At 53.2% G+C, this 11513-nt stretch overlaps 4 protein-coding genes across 4 annotated transcripts; 3 read left to right on the top strand and 1 right to left on the bottom strand.

Annotated features, from left to right (window-relative positions):
• Positions 1–1083: 1083 nt before the first annotated feature.
• PG997_000278 (major facilitator superfamily domain-containing protein) lies at positions 1084–3354 on the top strand (the record flags this gene model as incomplete). The annotated part of the gene is given in 11 exon segments (XM_066804593.1): positions 1084–1460; positions 1529–1635; positions 1698–1770; positions 1828–1891; positions 1967–1983; positions 1996–2093; positions 2151–2218; positions 2417–2802; positions 2862–2963; positions 3026–3132; positions 3188–3354. The coding sequence occupies 11 exon segments, from the start codon at positions 1084–1086 to the stop codon at positions 3352–3354; spliced, it is 1566 nt and encodes a 521-aa protein (XP_066674366.1).
• Positions 3355–5173: 1819 nt separating this feature from the next.
• Positions 5174–6819, top strand: PG997_000277 (rhomboid protein; the record flags this gene model as incomplete). The annotated part of the gene is made up of 2 exons (XM_066804592.1): positions 5174–6655; positions 6715–6819. Coding segments are annotated over 2 exons (1587 nt in total), but the record flags the coding sequence as incomplete, so codon positions are not given.
• A 318-nt stretch (positions 6820–7137) lies between these two features.
• PG997_000276 (uncharacterized protein) lies at positions 7138–7653 on the bottom strand (the record flags this gene model as incomplete). The annotated part of the gene is made up of 1 exon (XM_066804591.1): positions 7138–7653. One exon carries the CDS (start codon positions 7651–7653, stop codon positions 7138–7140), a length of 516 nt encoding a protein of 171 aa, XP_066674364.1.
• Positions 7654–8231: 578 nt separating this feature from the next.
• On the top strand, positions 8232–10113 carry PG997_000275 (uncharacterized protein; the record flags this gene model as incomplete). The annotated part of the gene is made up of 4 exons (XM_066804590.1): positions 8232–8291; positions 8338–8481; positions 8542–9644; positions 9906–10113. The coding sequence occupies 4 exons, from the start codon at positions 8232–8234 to the stop codon at positions 10111–10113; spliced, it is 1515 nt and encodes a 504-aa protein (XP_066674363.1).
• Between the last annotated feature and the right edge of the window lie 1400 nt (positions 10114–11513).

The following is an 11513-nucleotide window of genomic DNA, read 5'->3' as shown; positions in this document are numbered from 1 at the left end:
ACGCGGGGCGTGACGGGCTTGGATTGGTCAATCCAAACTGGGCAAATTGATTGCAGCAGGTTAAGGGGTCCACCGGGCAGGTACTTGGCCCGGAACTCGAGCTCAAGTACCTCCTCAGGCACGGGCACAGACATTAGCGGGAGGTACTTCTACAGGCGAGTGCAGCACGCCCACTCCCACAGCCGGACGCGGACGCGCTTTGCTGGCAGCTGTCAGGGACCTCCACCTATCTCTTCCAAATTGGCAGCCCCCTGTGAGCGATTGTGAGTAGGTAAGCAGCCAAGCAGCCATGGGTTGCTTGTAGCCCAGGACTGGTGTCGCTGATTCGCATGAGGTATGGCATGGCGTAGGTGCTAGCTGACCCCGGCATGGAATTGACTTGTCAATTGTGCAAGTAGGCAGAAGGCATGTCTACAGAGTGCGCGATCTACTACTGCACGGCTATCCGATGGCATATAGACTTGCTAGCCTTGCGCAAGTCACATCTGTTATACTCCAAGCGCTTTGCAAATATCGGGTAGATCTCGCAGGCGTAGGATATCGATCCTGCAGAGTGCTAGGTAATCAGCAGCGTATGTACAAACCTCAGGGATCATTTAACCTAGTGTACCACTCAGTTGACAATACGTTGATCGGTACTCTTCGCACCGAGAACACTGCTATCGGGTACTGCAAATCATAACATCACACTATCGGGTCCGTAACGGTCCCTGTTTCTTTACCTAAATTTATCCAGTTATGCCCAGATATACTGTTGATCTGGTGGGTGCTGCACTAAGTTAAATGATCCCTGAGATTTGTAGGAATGTAAACCCGGGCCCCAAGTGGGCCGGATTTGTAAACCCGGGCTTAATAATTCGGGTGGATATTCCCCGTACGGCGTCATGTCTTCTATCGAATCTAGCCGGGTTATACGGACCAACGGGAGTGACGTTGTAGAACGGTGGAATAGTGATAGCAGTAATTCATTGATATAGTGTTACACCACCTAGTTTGCTATATGTTTGCTTCTGCTTCTACTGAGGCTGGATTTTGTCTCCCATCGTCCCAAGTCCGACCGGTTGTTGGCCAGACACTAACAGCATGGAGAAGAAGTCCAACGACGCTGGCAACGACACACTAGACGAGAACCCCAGCATTGCCGGCGGCGATGCCCTCTACGAGCCGCTCCACGGCGTGAATCGCAGGGATGATCAACGCCAGGCGTCTGCAGGCCCAGACATGCCTCGCCCGAGGCCGAGATCGTCCTCTTCTCTCGCACGCATCCGCTCTAACAATGGCCATGGGGTGGGTGACGATACGGAAGATACTGATGTGCCTGACGAGCAGGAGGGTGCCCGCGAGAAAGATCCATTCGAGGTTTCCTTTGAGGGAGACCACGATCCTTACTGCCCGCGGAGTATGTCCCTCATGCGTAAATGGACGATAGTCCTCATTGTAGGGCTGGGCAGTCTATGCCTGTGAGTTCCATCTGCTGTGGGGAAGTGGGACAGCATAATGCATACAGACGATACTGACACAGCAGCAGCACTTGCGTTAGCTCGATTTACACCACGACTTACAGCCAGATGAACCCGGAGTTTGGCATTTCCACCATAGTCGGCACTTTGGGGCTATCCACATTCGTCTTGGGCAGTAAGTCGATGCCTGGCATCGGAATCTGGTCTTGGTGATGCCCCAGCTTACGTTTCATGCAGTCGCATTGGGACCCCTATTGATGAGTCCTCTGAGTGAGTTCTTCGGCCGTCGACCTATCTACCTGGTGTCATGGTGAGCAACAATGCTTTCCGATTCACGTCCAAATCCAAGCTGATGAGCTGCTTCCAGGGGCATGTTCCTGATCTGGCTTATACCCTCCGCGGTGGCCAAGAATGCTGCCACTATGATTGTGGTAAGTTGCACTTCGATCTTGATAGACTCATAGAACAGCCCGAGCGAACAGTAGTGAACCTGATCATTCTTCTAGGCGCGGTTCTTCGATGGGTTTGCTGGCAGCTCCTTCTTAAGCGTCGCTGGCGGAAGTGTCTCAGATATGTTCAGGAGAGATGCGATTCAAGCGCCCATGGTCATCATTGCATTAGCCCCTTTTATCGGTATGTTCTGACGACCTACTCCATTTGCGACGTTGGGACTGATCTAGGAGCCAACAGGACCGAGTCTGGGGCCGCTGCTGGGCGGCTTCATTAACTACAATGCGAACTGGAGGTGGACGTACTATGTTGGTACCCGGCCAAAATCCGCTTCCTGCCGCCGCTGCTGACACCCAAACACAACAGGTCTCGATCATTTGGGCATTTGTACTTTTTATCGCCATTGTGGTATTCACGCCCGAAACATACCGTACGTCAAGATCTGATCTGCACAGAGTATCGGTAGCCGCTGACTGATAGTAGATCCCGTCAAACTACGAGAGAAGGCCCGGGCATTGAGGAAGGAGACGGGAGATGAGCGTTGGAAAGCACCGATGGAGATGAAGGACAAGTCGGTCGCCAGGGCCGTAGGGCTTTCTCTCCTGCGGCCATTTCAACTGCTGATCTGGGAGCCCATGTGTCTCTGCCTGTGCCTGTTCTCGGCGATACTGCTCGGGACTCTCTATCTCTTCTTTGGCGCGTTCCACCTGATCTTCGGGGCCGTCTATGGCTTCAATCTGTGGCAGACCGGCCTTGCGTTTCTGGGTATCCTTATCGGCATGCTTGCGGCAGGGGCCACGGACCCGCTTTGGCATCGCGTCTATGCACGCCTGTTGGAACAGAACGATGGTGTGCCCGAGCCCGAGTTCAGGCTACCCCCGGCTGTGGCAGGGTGAGTTCTTCAATCTACAGCCCTTCTGGCTTTGAGGTTGCTAACGCCGACGGTTGTAGTGCTGTATTGGTGCCTATTGGGCTCTTCATATTCGCATGGACAACCTTCCCCTGGGTGCACTGGATGGTGCCGATTGTTGGTTCCGGGATTTTCGGCATGGGGTAAGTAGTCATATTAGGCTGAAAGTGGTAAAACAGACGTGACTGACAAGGCGACCGTCTAGAACATTGCTGGTCTTCACCGGCATATTCACGTTCCTCGTAGACGCATATCCGAAATATGCGGCGTCTGCGATGGCAGCAAACGCGTTCACTCGCTGTGTATTTGCTGGTAAGTTGTCCCTTGCTGGACAGCGACAATTTGCTGACTAGAAGCAACTTGGCAGCGGCCTTCCCGCTGTTTGGACTGCAGATGTACGAGAGGCTGGGGTACCAATGGGGCTCTAGCTTGATTGCATTCCTGACGGTGGCTATGATGCCGTTCCCCTACCTGTTCTTCCGCTATGGGCGACAGATTCGGAAGCACAGCAAGTATGCAACGCAAGCGGCATAGGGCGTGCGCGCGCGTATCTGTGCGCGAAATGTGCATTTGAGACTTGATTGCTGTGGGCAAGTTGCCAGTGCGTACCAAGCAGGAGGAGTCAGGCGTAAGGCGTAGGGCGAGGGGCGTAGGGTCGGTGGCCAGTGGCCAGTGGTCAGCTCCCATTGACTGGTGACTGGACCAGTTCCAGACTGACACCAAACACGTACTGAGCTTGCCCCCACCTTTTAAGGGGGCCGCATCGGGCTCGGGGGAGGATCCAGTGGACGATAACCTTAATTGCCCTTTGCATGGAAACGATCTTCTGCTCACATCAGCTGCATGGACTTTTTTATTAAATAGAATACCACCTGAAGTCGGGGGCGGGCCATGTATGATGTAGCGCGGGGGGGCTATGTGCGTTCGATCAGCGAGATCACGAGGTCGTTTCAATTAGAAGAAGACCACAACTAATAAATAACGAAGCCTTCAGCTCGTCCTGCTGCTTGCTTTACTTGGGCAACGATGTGGCTCGGGAGCTGACGACGCCGGTTGACTTGTCTTTCGAAAACACGGTGCCAGCCGCTTTGTCATTGGCGGCTACGGAGGCCTCTAGCTCTAAGGATGGGGAGGCTTTGCATGCGTGCCTACATCTGTACGAGGTAAAGAGAGAGCACATCATGGTCCACTAGAGAGGGCTGTCTCACCAATCAAGGCCGTCGCTGACCCCGAATTGCCCATGTGATAAGCCACATGCTGCAACGTACTGATGTTTGGGTGGTTGGGAAGCAGCGAGTTGGAGAGAGTATGTCAAGTCAAGCCTGGGGCGACGCGGACTGACTGGCTGACGAGTGACACTGCATTTGACAGCGTCTGTCACAGAGAGAGATTGCCTGCCTGCAGAGCCATGGCCTGTCTGTCTGTCGCTCCAGCTAAATTTAGGTCAGCCAACTTCCCCCCAACAGCCTTCCGCTTCCAAGGTTATTCTTGAATGGCCTTTGTCACCAGTTGCAGCGTACGGGCGCGTTACGAATGCACATTGAGCCGCCCCAGAGAAATTGGGTGTCTGTCCATGACCGAGCCACCGCTAAGCCCTCCCGCGTATCCGTGCACGGCAAATGAGTGCGTAGGCCGAGCCTGCGAGCCTCCAGTCCTGTCCAGTCCTGTCCAGTTCTGTCCAGTTGTTGGTGCCAGTCTGCCGCTAGTCCTCAGTGCATCATCCTGCTGGCCGTACGGTGGACGAGAGAAAACCATTCAACCTTGTCACGTCACGCTCTTTCAGCTTGCTCTTGCACCAAATAAAAGTATTCTTCATTCTTGCCTTGAAACCCCATGTGTTCCTAAGTTAGGAAGGCCTCTTTTCGCACCGAACCGGAACGAGCCTTTTCGACTCGTTTGTTGTCCTCCTACACGCTCGTTTAATCAGCGACCCTGCTGCTAGACTTGTTCTGTTCTGCATACTCACTTCCCAGTCCCAATTCAACCGGACATTACTTCACACCTTACCTGCAACCCTCTCAGCAGGCGCCGTCATTACTATTTGTTCGTTGCTGTAGGTGTCCTGCCTGCAACCTCCATCAGACCCTGGTCATTGCGAAACTCGAAGGCATATTGCCAGAAGTGTAGCCCGCCATCCGACTAGCTGGACTGGTACGGAGATTGCCTCGACCGAACGGGAGGAAAAACCTGGCCAGTACATGAGCCAAGGACCCCGGGAGACCAGGAATCAGTAATAAGATACGACATTACCTGATTACCGGCAGCATCGAAGCAAACAAGCCGCATCTTTCCACGCCGCTGTTGGCTCCTTGCATCATTTTTTTCAGCGCCAAATTTCAGCACGTTCACTACCATGGCTGCCAACGATTATTACAACGACGGTTCACGACCATACTACGGCGCCTACGACCCAACCTCGACACACCAGGTACCCGCCCCCGTCGCGCACCCTTCAGGCCCAGGAAAGCAAACGGGCGCATCCCCTTTCGACACCGTCTTCGACGACCACGTATATCCTACCAACAGTTCGATGGGCGGCCACAGCCAACAGAGCTTCGCACAGGACACGAGCTACCACGGCGGCGCGCCCGGCGATGTGTCACCAGTGGGTGACGACATTCCCTTGAGGAACCAGGCAAATGGCCCCAATAAGTTTGGCTCGACCGGTGGCCTGGCTCCTATGGACTCGAATGACCATGTTTACGATGCCGAAGGACCCCCGAGGTCGAGGACGAAGGGGCGAGGCCGATTGGGTTTTGGAGAAATCGGCATGATAGGCGCGAACAAGAGGAGGATCCCCTTCATGGTCTATTTGTTCTCCATCATCCAAATCGCCGTCTTCGTCGGCGAGCTGGTCAAGGCTGCCCAGCTGACAGGCACGCCGATCCAGACGAAGCCCCAATTCAACCCTATGATCGGGCCCTCCCAACAGGTTCTCATCAACATGGGCTCCCGCTATGTCATCTGCATGCACAACGTACCCAGCATCCAGGACTCGCCCATCAGGATCGATTGGCCGTGTCCCAACTCTACATCGGCCGATGCCAACGATCCCAACAACAAGTGCACCCTTTCCGAGTTGTGCGGCTTCGGCGGTGTTCCCAACCCAACTCCCGGCGGCAGCCTCGACCAGACACCGGCCCCTCACCAGTGGTGGCGCTTCATCATTCCTATTTTCATGCACGCCGGCATAATCCATATCGGTTTCAACTTACTTCTTCAAATGACTCTGGGCAAGGAGATTGAGAATGCTATTGGTTCCATCCGTTTCTTCCTGGTCTACATGAGCTCGGGGATTTTCGGCTTCGTTATGGGCGGGAACTTCGCGGCTACGGGCATCTCCTCGACAGGCGCTTCGGGTGCCTTGTTCGGCATCATTGCCCTCACCCTACTGGACCTGCTTTATTCGTGGAAGGACCGCTCCAATCCGGTCAAGGAGCTTATGTGGATCGTCATCGAAATTGTCATTTCCTTTGTTTTGGGTCTCCTGCCCGGTCTCGACAACTTCTCCCATATCGGTGGTTTCTTGATGGGTCTTTGCCTCGGTATCTGCGTATTGCACTCGCCGAACGCCTTACGAGAGAAGATTGGCGAGGATCATTTCTCCGGCCCTTCCTATTCGACCGTCAATAATGGCGGTATTACCAGTGTGGCCTTCCCGCCCTTCATGAGGAATCCCGTTGGGTTCTTCAAGGGTAGGAAAGGTCTGTGGTGGGCTTGGTGGCTCGTCCGCGCTGCCTTCCTCATCACTATCATTGTTGTATTCGTGGTTCTTCTGAACAACTTCTACACTAGCCATAACACGTGCAGCTGGTGCAAGTATTTGAGTTGTCTGGTGAGTCTATTCCACAGCTACCCTTTTAACCACGAGCAAATGACTGACAATTATCACAGCCCATCCGGGATTGGTGCGAGATCGGCAACCCGACGGTTCAGAGCAATAACGGCACCCAGAGTTCACGTCGGGCTATCGAGGCTCTCGACCAGGTGGCGAGGCTAGTACTTTAAGTTAGGTTGGGGGTGGCTAGAGATTAGGAGAGCGCTGCAGCTTTGAATATTGTGCATGATGAACATCACGGAAATACAGCATTATTAGGCGTAGGGAGATAGTGTTTAATAAAGTCTGGAGACGGGCTGACGTCTCTTTTTCTAACCTGGTCTTACGCCCTGGTAGTTCCTGTTCTTGCCCATAAGGTATCATCCTGACTCGTAATCACATAAACCATCCCTTCTCGCATGCCAAAAAATATCAATTCATGTTGGCAGGAAGCATCGCTCTATATGCATCCCACAGAACTTCCATCTGTCACAAGTCGTCTAAACTTGATCCCTCACCGGGTTACCGCCCGCGTGCCCTCCTTCATGCACCCCTCCGTGCGACGTCGGCACATTCGTGGTGGTGCCAGCAGTAGTAGTAGCAGTGTTGGCGGCGTTGCCAGTGGTAGCAGCAGCAGTGGTGTCGTCATGGTGAGCGTGGGTGCCGGCGGTGGTGGCGGGGATGTGCTCGGCCGTGGGCTGGCCCGAGGCCTTCTCGCGCAGGCCGCTGCCGAGGGGCATGACGCCGTGCTTGGTGGCGAGGCGCTGGTCCTCGGCCTGCATCTTGTCGAGCCCCTGCTGCTTGAGCTTCTCGTTGTGGGTCGCGGCGCCGGCGGCGGCCTGCAGGGAACCCGTAGCCTTCGCGACGCCGCCCTTGGCGTCGCCGGCCAGCTTCGCTCCCAGGCCGGCGTCGGGGCGCGCCGAGGCGTCGTCGGTCCGGACGGTGGAGCCGTCGGTCGTGGTGTTGGTTGTGGTGCCGTCCGGGTGGACTTCGCGGTTGGAGTGGAGGGAGGGCATGATGATGTGATTGATGATCGTGGAGGTAGGTGGTGGTGGTGGAATCGTTTGGTTTGGTTTTGGTGGATGAGGGGGATGGTTGTTGTAGGGTGTATGCCTGAAGATTACATATGTCTAGGATCTTTCTTTGAATTCAATAGAGGTGGAAGAAGAGACAAACAGTCTTTATAAGGGACCCTAGGTGCGTTGAGGAGTGCAATACGTTTGTCCTGGTCTGGTAGGGATGTAAGACAGGCTGGTTGGGCGCGATGTCATTATGATGTCATGTGTTGGATCTAAGGATGACTGGGCGGGTTGGCGCTTCCCCTCCACGATCCATCCCGTGTACCTTCCACCTTCCGGCGCCGAGTGGATATATCAACTCGTTGGGTTCCGGTTTCCTACCGGACGTTTGGAAATATTTCGTGACGGCGGCTTGTTTGCGCGATGACAGCTGTGTGTATTGGCCATCTCTCCCTAAAGAAGACCGGAGGCAGGCAAGCTCCCTGGCCACAGTTGTCCCATTGTTGTTTGTTGCTCATGATTCAATTCCACTTCTACTACTTTCCAGCGCATAAGGTAGTCAGTAGTACGTGACCATGGATTCGCATACTTCGGATACTCCCTTCCCTACAGTCACCAGTATGTACACTAGTGTAGTATGTACAATCGATCCCACCGCAACAACAACTGCTACTGCGACAGGGACTATGTACCCCGGACTCCACGACGGATCGCATTGGCATTTTATTCAAGTCAACATATCAGAGCCAAAGTTTACGAATTGCACCCGGCTGGCAGAATGCTACTCGAGAATCGATCCCAATCCGGACATATCAGGGCTGGGGGGTAAGTTCAGCTAGCCTCACCAAGTTGCGGCAAGGTGACTGATCACAGTCCTGTCCACAGGTAGTCGTGGCATTCCTTCTATCCACCTATCTCGTCCTGGCCCTGATACTTGGTGCGTACTGTTTTGGGGCACTACCCGAGGGCCTCGTGCGCCGTCCCGACCGTCAACTCTTCTTTGCACGTCGCCCGGGGCCCAATGAGCGGTGGCAGCGAATCTTCGAGGAGGTCGTCCTCATATTCAGCGACCAGCAGCTGCTTACAGGTATTGGTGTGTTGGTCGCTGGATATGTTCAGGTGGTGAACGCCGACCTCAGCGCATATCATTGGAACAGTGTCGTGTATCTGGCGTGGCTCAGCTCCACGGTCCACCTGATGTCGCTGTCGGTGCTCCGAGGACGCCTCAAGAGAAACAAGCTCGCGTTGACTGTTCGAATCTGCGCCATCATGCTTGTTTTTATCCTACTTGTTGCCGCGTTGTGGCCCACGACCATGATCGTGGAACACCCGGCCACGCCTGTTCGATGCCAATGGATAGCTAGAAAAATCCCAACCGTCGGCTCCTCCATGAACACATTTGTCTCTTACTTGACTCTTGTTGGTACCTTTTTCTGGAAACTCGGTCAATTCCCCGACAGGAGCCGCGGGTGGCTTCACTTTTGGGGAAGAGCGTGGTTAGAGTGCGCCATGGAGACAGCCGCTCGGCATTCGCTGCAGACTAGGCTACGTACACCATGGTCCATGGCCAAATACAGGGCAATAACCACCTTCTATGTCATATTTGTTGCACACATGGAGCTGCTGGAATCATTCATGTTCACGATCACCCTGCTTGCCTACACCTTGGTGTGGGGTACGGTCAATCTGACCCAACGTACTGAGGTCACGTATCCGTACGGTTTAGAATCATTTGGGGGCGAACTGGACGAGGCAGAAAAGGAGATGGGATTTGGTCAAATCCTCGCGCTATTGTTACTGGCCCAGCCTGTACTCGCCGCATTGGACACTCTGAACAGTACAGTTGCCCCCTTTGAGTTGGACGTGCCCAGTACGGTAGCTAACATGACATCAGGTCAGCGGAGGATCCCAGCCCTAGGTTACACAGCCGCTCCAACGAGCGCCTTCCAGGAACCACCAGCTGCAAAGTCGCGAACCTTATCCGAGATGTTCGCAGACAGTAATGTCTGTTTACTTCAATCGGCAGAAAAGGCCATTCAAGGGATACGTAGTCGTTCTACAACTGGGTGTGATAGCGGAGTTGACAGTCTTTAGTGTTTTTGGTGGTTTCGGTGGCAGGAAACCTTTTGAGACTTATGCCCTGCTCGCGGGGCTCCTCCTTTCGATAATCCCAGGTCTGGCTATCTGTTTTTGCGTTCTCGGTTTACCGTGGAGTAAGCGACTTCAATGAAAGCGAGGCAAACTTACAGGATCATGCGTATGGTGTCCACGTCTGCGGCCATGCCCATGGTCGACAGCAGCCAGCATCCCGCAGCGGTGCCCATGACCTTCAGAGCCAGGCCAGGCGGGCGACGATGGGAGAGCCCTGCCGCCGTGCCGGCCCAGTACGAAAAAGGCGCGACGACAAGACGGATCGCTTACGGCAACAGGTACCGGGGCGACAGCACCACGACATAGCTCCGAGAACAGATGCTTAAGTACATGCGAGTCCGCGGTCGCATCCCATAAGGGTACACCTCTGGTTCGATCCCAAAGAAACTGGACGCCTGCGGCAACTCCGCCGGCGTCGTCGAGCGCCAGGCGTCCCGATGGATCATTGCGTGTTTGACGCTTATGTAGAGGAGGTTCGTACACATGTCGACGTATCCATGTCGACGTATCTAGGCTGACATGTTATCTGTACGGACGGCGTATACTGTTGTCGAAGAAAGATGGCAGTACGGATGGGCGTCACACAGTGCTGGCAGCATGCATTGAATCTTCCCACGGAAGGTAGTACATCTGATTACTCCGGAGTCTTATTAGATTCACTTCTACGTGCAGCATATCAGTTTGGTCGGTGGTTATTCTGAAACGACACCTAGAACCAGACTTCCTTACCCCCCTATAGTTGACCATGGGTCCCTTTCATCACTCATCGGCCCCCAGGTCGGAATGGCTACTTACGATCCAGCAGCATTTGCATGCATGTGCTGTAAACCAAACACAGTATAGCAGCGTCATTGGGACAGCGTCGTTCAGCCCAAAACTATTAGGAAGACTCCCCTTGCTCTTTAGGCCAAAGGTTCTGGGGATATCATCCATGAAGACCAAGGATTGTCGACCCATCACCCTGGCAGTGCCTTGTCCCCAACCACATCGGCTGCCGATAGGACTTGAAGATGACTGCTTTGATAAAGACGGTCCTGGGGCTTCCAAAGACATATCCCCGATCACGACGGCCTTTCGTTCAATATCCCTGCCCAAGTTCAGTTGCTGAGAAAATCGCATACATGAAGAAAGGGATATGCTGTCCACTAACCCCTTGGAATAGACCTCGCGGAGATGATTTCAATAGGGTGATAAGCTTTTTTAGGTTAAGAAAAAAAGTTATATAATAATAATAAAAGTTAATTTATCGTTTAATTCGAGGCTTAAGTTTTATATAAACGTTAAAGTTAACGTGGTTTATTACTACGCGACGCATATTACTTAGCGACGCACTTTTTCTATTTTTCGACTTTTTTATATAAATGAATTTAACTATAACGTTTAAAATTAATTAAAATTATTCGCTATTCGATTCTTTGCTTAATTTTATATCCTTTTCACATATTCGCGCATTGTGACCTATCTCGCCGCAGATACCATAACGCCTGCCGCCCATCGCGCGCCTCTTCGACAAACCACCATTTTCACCTTCATCGGGCGCTGAACGCTTCCCTTTTACCTTCTCGTCCTGTAGCTGCTAAGATTCCTTAATAATAAGGGCTTTTCTAAGCTGGACTCGCGATTTTTTAGCTCTCCGGCGCTTAAAAAGTATTAAATTAGCCTCTTTTAGTATATATATCCTATCGCGTATAAATGTTATTTTATAG

The sequence above is a fragment of the Apiospora hydei genome (assembly GCF_038363865.1).
Source record: "Apiospora hydei strain CBS 114990 chromosome Unknown utg000002l_segment0_segment0, whole genome shotgun sequence".
Lineage (NCBI taxonomy): Eukaryota > Fungi > Ascomycota > Sordariomycetes > Amphisphaeriales > Apiosporaceae > Apiospora > Apiospora hydei.
The sequence above is the reverse complement of the archived record's forward strand: the minus strand, read 5'-3'. Positions and strand labels throughout refer to the sequence as shown.